Here is a 15,038-nt window from a genome sequence, read left to right as displayed (position 1 = left end):
GACATGCAGTAACAATAAGCAAATAACATAATGATTACCAACATATCCATACATAACATTATTCTAATTAAGATATAATTATACTTTTTTTTTAATTATTGAAACATATTGAAAAATAAATAAATATATATATTTATATACCAACAATATATATATTTGGAATGTGGGAGACCGCCATCATAGTTTGGAGCGTGAAATATTGATGGAGGCTTCGAAAGGAAAGGGGAAATAAACCAGACTTATGGTGCAATAAAAGAGACCTATCTATTATTGCACAAAATGAAAGGAATATAACAAAAAAGAGTGGATAGGGAAAGAAAAATTTAAATGAGGCAGGTATAATTACAATGTTGATAAAAGGCATGACACTGTCATTTGTGAATATTAGGCACATAGAGCAACTCATTAGTAGATCACACCATCTCCTTTCACATTTCCACATTGATTTTATATTTTGATATTAGAACGAGACCCCTGCTTGACCTTGTGGTCACGCTGACGGTGACCCCCGACCCTCTCGATCCAAAAAATCCATCGTGCATAGATTCAGTAGGTACATGCATAGAAATTTCAGTCTGCTTCACCTACTCTGGGCCAAGAAAGGAAGCATTACCTCAATATATAGGTGAGGACGTAGCATTAGTATTAATATTATTAACCCTATTTTAATTGGGCTATTTCACACCGGGTATTATAGGGCATGGTCCATGATCCTCTGGTTAAAACACATCATTATTGAGCCATTGTTATCAAATATGTGTGCTATAATTGCTTCATGAAATCTGCATAATCCAGGATTTTAAACCACAGTTTTAAGACTACCTTTATGGATTCAGATCACAGAGTTTAGGGAGAAGCCTTCGTTTTTGTTAGAATTATATTGCTCCCTCTGCAAGATGGCTACCATTACTCAATATCTTGCTCAAAACAGGGAATGCAATTTGAGAGATCCGTTCTTAACGCAAATAATGGAGTCTTCCGCTTAAATGTGTGAGGGAAAATTGTGAGCATATCAAGTGAAACATATCTTAATCAAGATGAGTGTATATATATATATATATATGTGTGGATCCCCAAAACAAAGGTAATTGATTGCAATTAACACATCATATTAAACGGGAGAGAGATAGTTGTACATAAATAGATGTTTATGATGCACTTATATGAAAACGTGATTCTATAACAATTTGGTCATTTTGCAGATGTCATATTTGACATTGAGTTGGACAAGGAGAAGACCGCAGCTGGATTCAAGCCTCGATTCCTGTTACAAAATGGAACAGAAATGTTAAACGAGTTAAGCGCTGCAAAGCAGATCCGTATGAATGTTGATATATGCTTCGATTACAAAGCATACCTTCAGGTACCTGTGAAGTTCTTGAGGATTATTATGGTCTTGATGGTGGTATTCATGATGAAATTGATGATGGTGTTTATTATAGTTTTGATAATTGTATTGATGATGAAATTGATGATGGTGTTTATTATGGCGTTGATGATGACATTGATGATGGTATAAAATAGGTTTATTCTAATATGATAATATTGAAGATGATTTGGATGATATCATTGATGATGGTATTTATGATGACATTAGTGATGGTATTGAGGTTTACTGTAATTATGATGACATTGAAGGTGGTCGTGATGACGACATTGATGGTGGAATTGATGATCGCATTAATGATTGTATTGATAATGGCATTACTGGTCTTAATAATGTTTTATGTTATGATGTATGTAATAACATCGCATCAGGAGGAGGAAAGGTGAAGGAGGAGGAAGAAGAAGATATTGAAACTGATGAAGATGGTAATTTTGATGTTGATAATACCATTGAGGGGGGTATAGATTATGATGGCAGTGACAAGGAGTAGGAGGAATTGTGATGAGAGATTATGTTGTTTTGATGATGGTATTGATGATGTTGATGAGAAGGAGGAAGAGACAGAAGAGGATGTTTATGCTGATGAGGATACTTCTTATAATGTTGGTATTCACATTGATGATGTTTACTGTGATGACAATGAGGAGAAGGAGGAGGAGTAATATGTCAATAGCAATGAATATGTTTTTGTGATTTTAATATCATAATGAGGGTGATAATGATGATAATGATGATGATGATGATGATAATGATTATCATGATTACTGTGATGACGATGATGATGATGATGATGATGATGACGTTGACGATTATGATGACGATGATGTTGACAATGATGGTTATGATGATGATGATGGAGATGATGTTGGTGGTTATACTTTTAAGGATAACATCATAGAGAATGGAAATGTTGATGATGTTGACAACAATGTTGATAAGAAAATTGTAGGAGGATGTTGATGGAGATTGAGTTGCTGATAAAAATTATTTTGATGCATGATGATGATGATGATGATAATGATGATAATGATGATGATGATAATGATGATGATGATGATGATGATGATGATGGTGATGATGATGACAATTATTACGAAATGTAATTCATTCATACGCAACTCGACAAAGTACATTTTATCATTTACCACTGACTCGAACAACCTTTGCTCAGAAAACAATTACTTTCTCAGGACCGAAGTACTGGAACGGACTATCCAAAGACATTTCAGACTCCAATTCATTGTTTATATTCAAACGTAAACTGAAACATACTTTTTTTAATGATTATGCAGTTCAGGCAGCAGTAGATATCTAAACCTTTCAGCAGCTCCATTTTACCTTCATACCTCCCTTTAAAACATTACTTTCCTTCCAGGGCGTGCCACAGATGTGATTAAACCAATTGGTTCATAAACTTTTGCTTTTCTTTTACCTGGTTATTTTAATAGCTATATAGCCTTATATCTTATCACCTCCTTCCATTGGGGCCTATAACTCACAAGCTCTGCTTTCAACTTAGGCCCCTCCATTTTTCACTGATTTAAATTCTTATTGCGTATAATTTCTGTCTCAATAACGATTTATTTCAACTCAAGATAATTATGTTATACTCATGTCAAGCATGTAAATGTCTGTATATGAATAATGGAAATAAACTAAACTGAAAACTGAAATGATGATAATGGTGATAATGATAGGAGGGTTATGATGAAGGTGGCATGATGATGATGATGACAATGGTTATGACTGCATGTAATATGTGAGAACAATGGTGCTGATGATATTAAGGTAATTAAACTTTAGTTTCTCTTTGATTCAAATGGAATTGATGTTCCTTTGGGTTGTTTTAGAGTACTGCATCAGACTTTCTCAGCCCCGTTCCTGTTGATCTGACTTATATCCTGAGAGACTATGAGCATGAAGGACCACCACGTCAAGATAGACCTCAGCAGTTTCCGTATGGAATCCCTCCCTTAATGCTCAGCCCTCAGTGCCGATCCATCACAACAGTTGAAGATGTAAGGCCCTTCTACATCTATCTGTGGAGGCATCGTGGTCCAGTGGTTCTGACTCTCCTCTCTCAATCAGAGGGTCGTGGGTTTGAATCCCAGCCATGGCGTGTCGTCCTTCAGCAAGAAATTTACCTAAATTGTGATTTCATGCATGAAGTAGAATATATAATGAATAAAAAATGAAATATGTAGATTTATTAAAATTTAGCTATGCGATCGCATAGGACTGACAATACTTAAATACCCCAGGAATATTTGTATTATTATTGAGCAAAAAGAAATAAAGAATAAAGTCTAGTGGTTATGACACTGGTCTAGTAATCCAGAGGTCGTGGGTTCGAATCCCATCCAGGCTGCCTGTGATTTTTATCGTCACAGTAGCCGAGCTTTACTTCACACCAGCAGTAGTGTGTGCTAACCTTGTAGTATCAGAGACAAAATGAATATCTTTTTCCTTGTGTTTATCACCCAACAAATTAATTATTCCATTTGGGGAATAAAGTTATTTAATAAAAATGACTGAATTGATTATGTTTTTTTGGGCAAATCTAGTAAATATGTGATGTTTTTCAGTGTTCATTACTTCCAAACGAAACTCCCCAAATCAAATTTCAGCCAATATGCCAGCAGCATGCATTCATGACAGTAAGGTGAAGAGTTGATGGAACATGAATTTTAAAAATGAGATCTCTGTTTCTGTGCAGCTCAATTTTGTGAGAGATTGTGGTGTCGATGCCCTCTGCAGAACTGATCTGAAACTGATAGCCAACGTTTCAATTGAAGGGTAAGAATACTAATAGCACATCAAATTCCTTGCTGTATGGTAGTGGATCGTAATTTTTACCAAACACTTAATAAATTCAATCATATCAAACACAATACTCTCATGAAATTCATAAAACTGCCCACATAAATACACAAATACCTACAAAATATAAAGATGTAAAAGTATGTCAACTCAACTTTCCTCCGTACCATATCAGCTCCAAATTATATTTTGAAGGGGGGGGGGTGTTTGCCCATGAAACCCTGGAAATGGGGGGGGGGTCTAAAAAACTAAAATATGGAATTACAAATAACAGTCAGATGCATTGATTCTCAGCCCATCAAAAGCAACGGTTTCACAGAAATTGTCAGCTAGACCCAACAATGCAGTCAACTTTCACGAATTTCCTCGCCTTCAATGTATCAGAAAAGAGTTACATCGTGCTGAATTGGAATTAGGAAATATATTTAAACACGATTCTGAAAAATGGGCTTCAACAGATAGATTACATTCTATGGTCATATTCATTATCACAGAAATCCAACAGAGATTATTTCTGGCGGTCCATCCAGACTCTACGTCAACGCCAGGATCGAGAACGACGGGGAAGAGGCGCATCAGGCTGTTCTTACCATTACCCACCCTTACGACATGAGATATGAGGGTCTTGAAACTAACGAGGTATTCACATCCATTATATATTCCAGAAAAATTTTATATACCAGTATTTTTAAATGAGTTTAGAAGATTTCTTTGCAAATGCTCTCATCACTCTCTCCTGAACTTCTCTCTAGAACCACTTCACGTGAAGTGGTCTTGTTGCAATGGGAATGCTCTCTGTGTGGTCGCATGTTTCGTGCGAAATGTGAAACCGCAGCGTAGGCATTCTACAGTGTGCCCTGAGTAGCACGCCAAACACGGGCGTAAATCCCGGGGGGATGGGGTACATCCCCTCACTTTTCGGAGAGGGGGGATCATCCCTCCCACTTTTCAAGATCATCTTATGGTTAATACTACTTTTAATGTGTGGATTCATCTTTAAATGCAGTCAAAGTGCTTATAAATTGGCGTAATTTTGCATTCTAAAAAATGCAAAATTTCTCGCGTGGTCGCTTCACTCCTGCGCTCAACCTATTCTTACAAGAATTTGGCAGCGACAAATCCCTACGTTTAGATTTTCGTAAAGGTTATATATCCTCTGCATCATGGGAGTTTAGTTATAATAAGTCCACCTCTGAATATGTGATTCCAATGACTTTCAATTATGATTATCACTTTTATCATAAATGAATTAAAACATAATTAAATACACTTTCGTGAATATGGGAGGGGGTCATGTGGTATCTTTGTGGAAGCAGGGATTTTGTACGAAAAACATTTGGCCTACCGTATTCTTCAAAAGTATACGATGAGTTACTGAAGACATTGATCAAATCAATGCCGTTAATGAAACATTCATCTTTACCATTTTATCATTTATAGGGGACTTCAAATCACAGTAATTAACACAACAATGTAATAAATATTTCATAAATGAATTTTGCTCAAAATTTGGCATGTTGCATCATCTCCCAATATAATCTTAAAGATTATTCAAAATCTTTCATTTTCGTATTCATCATTGTGATATTTACACATTTTCGGAAGTTTCTATTGTGGCCTGTGATGGCCTATGATCATTTCATATGGCACCCTTATTCCTGATAATCATGATCCTATTTAAAAAAAATTCTCACCTCACCTTTGACCAGTGAGCAAATGAGTTTTCATTGAACAAAACTCAACTATTTAAATCCCTATTTGCCCTTATATATTTCTTGTTCATATCCTTCTAAAGTTTACGTTATTGATAATATACTCTTATCATCCTCTGTATTTAATGCATATTATTTCAAACAACTTTTTTATGCTATGCTCACCGCTGCAATATCTCCCATAATTACACTCCCTTGAAAGACGATTTGATAATCATTCTGTTTCTGTTTCTTCCAACTATAGAAAATTTGCTCCCTCGCTTCGCTCGCTCGCATTTGGATACTAACTGTAATCCAATAGTTAGTTTATATCACATCAAATCCATTACAATATAACCATCATTGTGATAGTCCTTCAAGTGAAAGGTGGTAGTATATGCACGCAGTTATACACCCCTGTACATAAAGCCCTCGATGTGATAATTACACACCACTTGAAAAGAGGTTCTGGGGCAACATCCTTCCACCTACTGAAAATTTGCTCGCTCGCTATGCTGATTCGCCACATCCAATAATCACACGTCACGATAGACGACTTGGGTCATTATGTCTTCCAACTACCTGGATATGTACTGTAGTTCAGTAGCTTATAACACAACAAAATCATTATTATAGCCATTGAAAAAGAAATCCTTAGAGGCCTTTTGCTGAAAGATAAAAGGATTACATGTATGTACACGGTTATATATCCCTGTATATAGCCTTAGGGGTGGGGGTGTCCCCAAAATTTTTAATTTTCATGTCAATACATTGCTTTCATCCCCCCCCCACTGCTCGGACCGGATTTACGCCAGTGACGCCAAACATGTGCCAAACTATATTGCTTGCTGAAAAGGGTTATGTCATATGCTTAAACCAATTTTAATGAGGCAAAACGGTCATGAAAACTCCATTGCGAGTTGGTTTTCGAAACTCCCTTAAAGTCAGTCAATATTAAATATAGGCAAAAATTTGTGTTTTGGTGGTACTTTTCACAACTTGAGCATTTCAGGGGCTAAATCGTCTCAGCCCCCTTGCAATTTCCCCCCCCCCTGATTATGTATATATATTTTCTTTTGTACAGTTGTCTTGCCTTGATGATAATGAATGCGATGCAAGAGCTCTTGTACTTTGTGAACCAACGGTGGCAGGCGTGAAATGCGACCTGGGAAATCCTATGAATTCTTACATAGTGGTAAGAGAGCTTTCGGTTCAAGATTTACAAAAATTCTCAGCTTCATTTTTCTTATGACATATAAACTATTTTTCATAGTGTTTATTATAATTTTTATTTTTGCTAATGTTATTATCATTGTCAATATTTTTTTTTTTCATTATCACTAATAGGTAATAGGATCATTATAATCATTATTACTTTTACTATTTGTATGAATATTATTAGGCCTATTTTCAAAGGCTGTCATGTAAATCAGCTTCTTCTCATACTGGCATTGATGATATTTTTTTTCCTATTTTGTAAGGAATATGATTGATAAAAAATACAGGAAATAGACTTACGTATTACGTTGATACATAGTTATTTTTCTACACTTTCAATGTATATATTGGTAAGTAATAATTAGATATAATCATTATTACTTTTACTATTTGTATGAATATTATTAGGCCTATTTTCAAAGGCTGTCATGTAAATCAGCTTCTTCTCATACTGGCATTGGTGATATTTTTTTCCTATTCTGTAAGGAATATGATTGATAAAAAATACAGGAAATAGACTTACGTATTACGTTGATACATAGATATTTTTCTACACTTTCAACGTATATATTGGTAAGTAATAATTAGATAGTATTTATTCTATAAAGGCCCAGCGTACATCATGAAGATGTGTCTAAATGCACTCTTTAACACCCTCCAAATAATGATTTAAAAATGCAATCGTTCTCTGATTTCTCTCTCCTCTTTTGTGGTTGGCTTTAACAGAGCACTCTCCGGCTTCGCTTTGACATCGGGGGTCTTATCTATGACCCTGGTAGAATCGTCAACATTGTGATATCAGCTAACACTAGTAGTTTGCAGACCCCTGAAAGCCTTGCTGACAACATCCTTGAAGTTGATTATAAGCTGGTCATAGGTGCAGATGTTGGAATTTTTGGGTATGAATGTATACAATTTTGTTCTCTTTTGGATCGAATCAATAGCTGAAGCTATTTTCAAATTCAAATAGCCCAGCGATGTTTCTGTAGACACCCCCCCCCCAAACCATTTTTTCACAATGAAATTCTGATTCCTGTGGATTTTATTTGATATGTACGGTAGGGTGTCTATAAAGCAATGCACCACTCATCGCGCATGCAATTTCAATGGCAAAATGCGCACTCTGTGTGTGGACCTGTCACTGCAGAGTAACAAACGATTATTATTATTTTATTATGAGTTCAAGAAATTAATTCAAAGAAATAGTGAGCTGGTGATGTCATTGACTCTTATTTGCACGTCACTGTTGTGCATAGATGTTTTGTGGAAAATACTGGGAAACAATATTTTACAATGTCATTTCTTAATATTTCAGAGAAGGTGTGACCAAGGTTTGATGAAGATTTCATTGTTCAGTGCAAATTGTGATTTTAAAACATTATTAAATGTTTAATTTCTGAAGAAAAAACGTGAAAACATTTGTTCAATTCTTCTTATTTCCTTTAAAATTTCTTGAAAAGCCCTATGAATAGTCTACAGAGGTGATTTGGCACGATATAAGTCCAATATATTATTAATATTATTGTTAAAAATGTAAATTTTGGAGATTGTGGCAAAAAGAAGATCCCATCCCTTGATAGTGATAGAATTGGAGAGAAATTATGAAAAATAGTGTCCTCATTTTTAGAAAATACAATAACCCTTCCCACTTTTAACCATGGAAACAGGTCCAGTACCCCTGAGAGTGTATACTATGTCAGTAATGGTTCAAACTACGCCACTGCACAAGCAGCTGAGAAGTCTCTCCAAGCGGCTGTAAACATGTCGCTTATATCGCCTACATCACCGTCCTTCAACGACACACACATTGGAAGCCCGTTCACACTCTCATACCAGGTAATTATAAAATTAATCTCTCTGGTCCACTTCTATGCTTTTACACAGAGTACAAAGCTTAATCAAATAAGGGCACTCGATGAGCTGTATTGTTTTTAACCTTTTCTTAGACGTGATATAGTTGAAAGGTCATAGTTTAGAGAGGTCATTTTATTACATGGATTTTTTTTCTACTGAATGGTTCTTTCAAGTTACTGATAGATCAGCTATGAACTTGGCTAATGAATGCACGTGCGCATGTTTAATATTATTTGAGTATACTTTGGGGTCACAAGGTCAAAGTTCATAGAGGGCAATATTACATGATGATTTAAAAAAAAAACACTTCAACCCTGGGCCGTCCATGCACTCATGGTTTTGAAAATTATGATATGGTTTCAAGGTCAATGGTTATTTCATATAGGCCTATGCAATAGTTATACAACTATTTGACAGATCAGTTTCAAACTTGGTCTATTCAGAGATGAATGTCAGCGACAATAGCATTAGAGCTATCATCATAGAAATATTGCAGTAAAATATTCCATTCAGTATCTTTGCAGCTATATCATGAATATGAACATTTCTTATGCAGCGATGAATAAGGGATCTAAATTGACTGTGTGCTAGCTGCCAAGTATTCTTTAAGGCTTTGTGATTCTTTTTCTGATCTTACTGTTAATCCAATTAATGAGATCAACTCATCTGCAGGGCCCTTTCCATGGAGGATTATTCTATTGTTACTGGGGGTGCTGAGCATTGTCACAGCACCCCCAGTAACAATAGATCCTCCGTGGCCAGGTCCATGCTTGTCTAAACTTATTGAAAAAAATAGAATAAAAATCATTCCTGCTGAACTAATATAAAATCACATGAAAAGCAACTATTCCAATCATATCAAATTCCTGATCAGAGTATTAGATCATGAAATAAGACAAATATTTAATCATGTTGAGCTATTGAATTAAACTACACAAGTCAAGTAAAAGCAACCCAGCTCAGATTGCCTATTAAACCTGATCAGTTCAAGTCATCAAATAAAATCAAGATAAGGGGACCATTTCATTAAACTTGTTATCATAACAAATTTACAATAACAGTCCCACTGGGCATTTTACCCGATATTACCCGGGTTGTAACAGGTAATAACGTAGTTATTACCACGGTAACACCAGTGGGTAGTAACGGGGAAATAGTAGACCAATCTTTCCCCGTTATTACCCGGACCCGATATTACTCCATTTACCCAATATTACCCAGTATGATGTAACCGATATTTCCAGCATTTTAATGATATCACCACCTCATATTACTCTGTTTACCCAATATTACCCAATTAATGTCGGCTCATTAAAAAAACAATTAGTGTCATTAGGGTCATTGAAGCACATTTTTACAACTCCATACTCTAAGCCATATCATCTTATCCTATCCTAAAATCCTACATCCTAATCCTAATCCTATCCTACACCTATCCACCAAACCCTGTCATTTACTTCTATATATTGAGCGAGTTTACAACACTTGACAAATTATGGTTAACAATTATTCACCCCTAAAACATTTTTCTAAAATTAATGTCATGATTATGACTAATATAATATATAAACTACACATTTTTCTGAAAATTTTCTGGGTGGAATAATTGCATAAACATAAACACATTAATTATTACAGCTATATTAGCTAAAATTTTGGCCATTTATTGTAGTAATGAATATTCATGAGTAACTAATATTCCCAGCATTTTCCTGATAATACCATCTGATATTACTCCATTTACCCAATATTAATGGGTTCCGCATGGGTTGGAGGTCTCGTTTCCATCTGAGTCCTATCTGGGCACCATGTGGGTTCAAGTATATGTTTTCATCTGGGTTCCATGTGGGCCCATATGGGACCCAGATATCCCAGATAAGAACCGTATGTGATCCAGATACTTTGCTGTCTGGGAATGGAAGCGTTTCAACATTACCCATTACCCCTTATCAACCTGTTTGTAACTGGGTAAAATGTTGGTTTCATCAGGGTGATAACAGTAATTTTTTGGACTTTGAAAATTTCGCTGGGATTGCTGTAAGATTGCTCTTATTACTAAAGTTTGCAATGTTATAACCAATCAAAGTCATTCAACATTACCCTTATTACCCCTCATCACCCTGTTGTAACTAGGTAAATGTAGGTTTCATCAGGGTGATAACAGTAACAGGTATCAACAGGAATTATAATTTCGGTAATAACATGGTAATAACGGTAATATTTGGTGTTACTCAAATTTCCGGGTGATATTACCGGTAATAACCGGTAAAATTGGTAATCGGTAACAAATTGCCCAGTGGGGTTAAAAGCTACTGAAATCCTTCAATCTGATTGGTTGATTGTAGATTTGTTGTAGAAATTGTGCACTTAGCAATAAGTCTTTATGAAACGGGACCAAGATCAACTCAAGTCCAGTCAAATGGGCTCGAAATTAAGCTATTAAATCAAATTGTCAAATCAGAGCAGATAAAATCAGATATAGAATGAAGTCATTTCAACTGAATTACTCCAGTCAAGTGAATTTAGTCCAAAGTCAGATGTTTCACAAAGATTTAAGAGTGACTTAGAGTCACACTTAAATAATTCCCAGTTGCATGCAGTGTAGAACGCATCACCTCACTGGTCAGACTATACTCAGACTAAACTCTGTGTGGCTGTGTGGAACACCCTTGAAGAGGTGTTGTGGCTCAGTGGATAAATCTCTGGACTTTGCACCAGAAGGTCCGGGGTTCAAATCCCACCGCAGCACTTGCGTCCTTTGGCAAGGCATTTATCTACATTTGCCACTCTTCACCCAGGTGTAGTAAATGGGTACCCGGTAGAAAGGAATTTCTTGAATGCCCAAGTGCCCGATCAGGGTAGCCGGGGTGATAGTATGCAGCGCTTAGAAAAATTTGTATTAAGCGCTATATAAATGTTGCATATTATTATTATCATTAATCACTTTGTCATTGCTTATTTTTTATTTAGATCACCAATGACGGTCCTGGTCAACTACCATTCTCTTCTGTGGTCACTATTCACATTCCATGGCGTATGCTCAACGGCGATTGGCTTATCTTCATTAAAAATATCAATATAATAGATGTAAGTATAGCAAGAACAGTGCAGAGTAGTCTTCAGGCACAGACCCATGGTTTCGCAATTTGCACAGAGATGCCAAGTTCAAAAAATGTTATGCGTGAGATTTTCATGACTCGGCGTATCTGCGCGCGCGCGGCCAGTACTTACACTTGTATGTTTTGAAAAGGCGCGAGATATGGGCTTCATCATGATATCGATCCATACTACAAAACCATGCGATGCACGCACGCGATTCATCGTATCACGTACTAGCTCTGCGCTGACTACACTCTCGATTCGTCTGGCGTGCTGGGGTAGACGCGACGGCGTGCGAAGGCGGTCGGCCAGTGCGTATAATCTATCGAATATTGCTACTTTTTCTCTTTTTTTTTCTGTCGGGTCCCGATGCGTGTGCGTTCCATAGGGATGCATACGCACTCACACGCAGGCGTCCCGTTCCAAGGACACCCGTTTTCACAAACATTTGTAGTTCCGAAGCCCGTTCCGAGGACCCTCCTTTTTACAGCCTGCTCCAAGGCCCCCGTTTTTTGTCTCGCCGGCGGCACAGACCTACTACTTTTTTGGTTGAGTACCCCCCCTGGGGCAAGCCATCCCCAGCAACAAATTGGTGCTAATTAAGTTTGAAATTTGCGTCTGTGTTTGCAGACCAAGTGGGAAGGGCGTGGGGGGGTTGTCAACACCAGGGGACTGTTTCATAGAGAGTTACAACATGGTATCTTTCTTTATGCACAGTGCTAGCACGCACCACCTACTACCTTGTAGCTCCGTAGACTCTGTGTTTCAAACCGATCAGTATATTTTTAGTTCCCAAGGCCCCTTATTTTACCCTTGTAGTCCGTTCCTTAGACCCCCATTTCGGGGTTTCGTGAGGTTTGGTTGTAAGTCTTAATAAAATGGGTCCCAGGGGATTACTATATTCAATTCATAGTTAGTATGTTAGATTTACGTGTATGTGTTAAGACATGTGAAGTCACTGCTAAAGTGAATAACGTATTACATGGATTTATCTTTCACCTGTTGCGAATTTTGAACCTCGCACACAAGACGTTGCCACTCACCACCCTCCATGGTTCTAAATAGGTACCAAGTAGGATGTGAAAGTCATTGTAGCTTGTCCAACAATGTGTGCGCCTCAATGGTGACTGACTGAAATATCCCCCAGGGAGTGGAGGATGTGCATACATTATGATTGAGAAGCGTATGTCATGCATAATAAATATAAATATTATTATTGAGTAATATTAATATATGCTGTTTGTTTACTTCTGTAAAATGAGCTAAGCTAGAAAGTGGATCGACTGACAATTTCTTGTAATTTTATTCAATGTTAACAGAGAACGAACACTGGATCCTGCAACGGTGAAGAAATAATAGAACTCCAGAATAGACGGCTCCTAGAGAGATATAGAGGGACCTCCTTCTATCGTGATCCCGCCCCTGAAGAAGATATATCGCCCATCTTTGACACCAGCGAGGGCAACCAACAACTGGTATGTTGAATAGTTTTCTTCCGAATGATTACTCTCCAATGATACTGCCAACAATGATGTTCCCCCTCCTACCCAATTGTGTTATGCCTCTGACTACTGTAGGTGGAGGGTGGTGGCATTATGTTTTGGGGTTGTCAGTCTGTCCTTCTTTTCATTCTTGCAATATCCAATTGACCATTGATCTATCAACTTCAAACTTTTGGGTTTGCGGGTTCAACCTCAAACTAAGGCTGATTGAGGTGTTCATGTAGGCCTGTGTGAGTGATCCGATGTGAATTTGGGGTCACAAGGTCACAGAGATCATTATTCCAGGGTTGTTTGATTTAGATCATGTCGATTTAAATCATGATTTAAATCGCGATTTAAATCACTTGATTTTTTTCAAAAAAATCACTGATTTAAATAAACTTTTATGAAAATAATTAGTTTTCTCTATTTTCTCTTCTTCTTAACAGATACTTTCAATGTAATCATTTTCATTTCTGTTCCACATGCTTTAGAGATACTTTAAAAGAATGATACACCCTCATGGAGTCTGATTTAACACCACTGTTTTATTTTCAAATTGTAAAACAAGCAAAACTGATGAAAACAACAAGTTTCTAACGAAGTAATGATAAATAACTCTCTGTATGTACACCAAACTGTTAAATCTTCAATAAAATAATATATAAAATCTACATGTACAAAGGTGCTCAAAGTCCACAACTTGGATACTTTTACAAAACAGCTGAACTACTTGTATGTACCTCCTTCTTGTTACTATTAATACCCATTCTTTCAATTACTTAAGTTGAAGGCATATGTGTACATTTGATAAGAATTACATGTATATTTGCATGCTTGTGTATTTTCTTATCAATACCCATAATACATAACATTGCTTGGGCTTCCATAAAATGTCCCTCTCTATAATGCAAATAAATTTAAAAAAAATAAAAAAAATTACCTGTATATAAGTGGATTATTGTGTCAAATAGTACAATACACAATGTTCAAAAGACTAGTTGACCACTATTATTGGTGTAAAACAGTTAAAATATAGTTTAAAACTTGTTAAGTGTGACCATTATTTTTCGTTGGAAAAAAATTAAAAAAATCTGATTTAAATCATAAAAATCTGATTTAAATAAAAAAAATCAACAACCCTGTAAAACCTTTAAAGGTTGGTGTGTAATATATTCTATTGTGGGATAGCTTTGGAGCTGCTGAAAGGGATTATTCTTCAAGGTTCAAGGATATGGGTAGAGAGGGGTGAATGTTAACTGTGTGCAGTGGAGAGTTCATCAAGTTTTTTTTCAAATGTTAAAGAATGTGCCACCCGCCCTTCCTCACCATGGTAAATCTACCCCTGCCCTGTAGAGGCATAGTGGTTTAGTGTTTTTTTACTCTCGTTTTATAATCAGAGGGTCGTGTGTTTCAATCCCATCTTTTGGCAAGGTGTCCGTCAACACTTTGCCACTCTTACCCCAGGTGATAAATGGGTTCCCGTTA

The 15,038-nt window shown here is 36.5% G+C and overlaps 1 protein-coding gene across 3 annotated transcripts in view; it reads left to right on the top strand.

Annotated features, from left to right (window-relative positions):
* LOC129274280 (integrin alpha-9-like) overlaps positions 1–15,038 on the top strand; it is a 42,891-nt gene that overhangs the window by 13,265 nt on the left and 14,588 nt on the right. For all 3 annotated transcript variants that reach the window (XR_010295403.1, XR_010295404.1, XM_054911115.2), the window contains exons 11-20: positions 465–625; positions 1,203–1,363; positions 3,238–3,405; positions 4,104–4,183; positions 4,702–4,846; positions 6,983–7,093; positions 7,843–8,015; positions 8,784–8,952; positions 11,941–12,057; positions 13,389–13,544. Coding sequence is in view for 1 of the 3 variants with exons in the window: in XM_054911115.2 (XP_054767090.2) it covers positions 465–625; positions 1,203–1,363; positions 3,238–3,405; positions 4,104–4,183; positions 4,702–4,846; positions 6,983–7,093; positions 7,843–8,015; positions 8,784–8,952; positions 11,941–12,057; positions 13,389–13,544 (1,441 nt within the window). In the remaining 2 variants the exon portion in view is untranslated. The remainder of the gene's footprint in view (positions 1–464; positions 626–1,202; positions 1,364–3,237; positions 3,406–4,103; positions 4,184–4,701; positions 4,847–6,982; positions 7,094–7,842; positions 8,016–8,783; positions 8,953–11,940; positions 12,058–13,388; positions 13,545–15,038) is intronic.

Source organism: Lytechinus pictus, chromosome 13, assembly GCF_037042905.1.
Source record: "Lytechinus pictus isolate F3 Inbred chromosome 13, Lp3.0, whole genome shotgun sequence".
In the NCBI taxonomy this organism is placed as follows: domain Eukaryota; kingdom Metazoa; phylum Echinodermata; class Echinoidea; order Temnopleuroida; family Toxopneustidae; genus Lytechinus; species Lytechinus pictus.
Note: the sequence above shows the minus strand (reverse complement) of the source record. Positions and strands in the feature narration are given on the sequence as shown.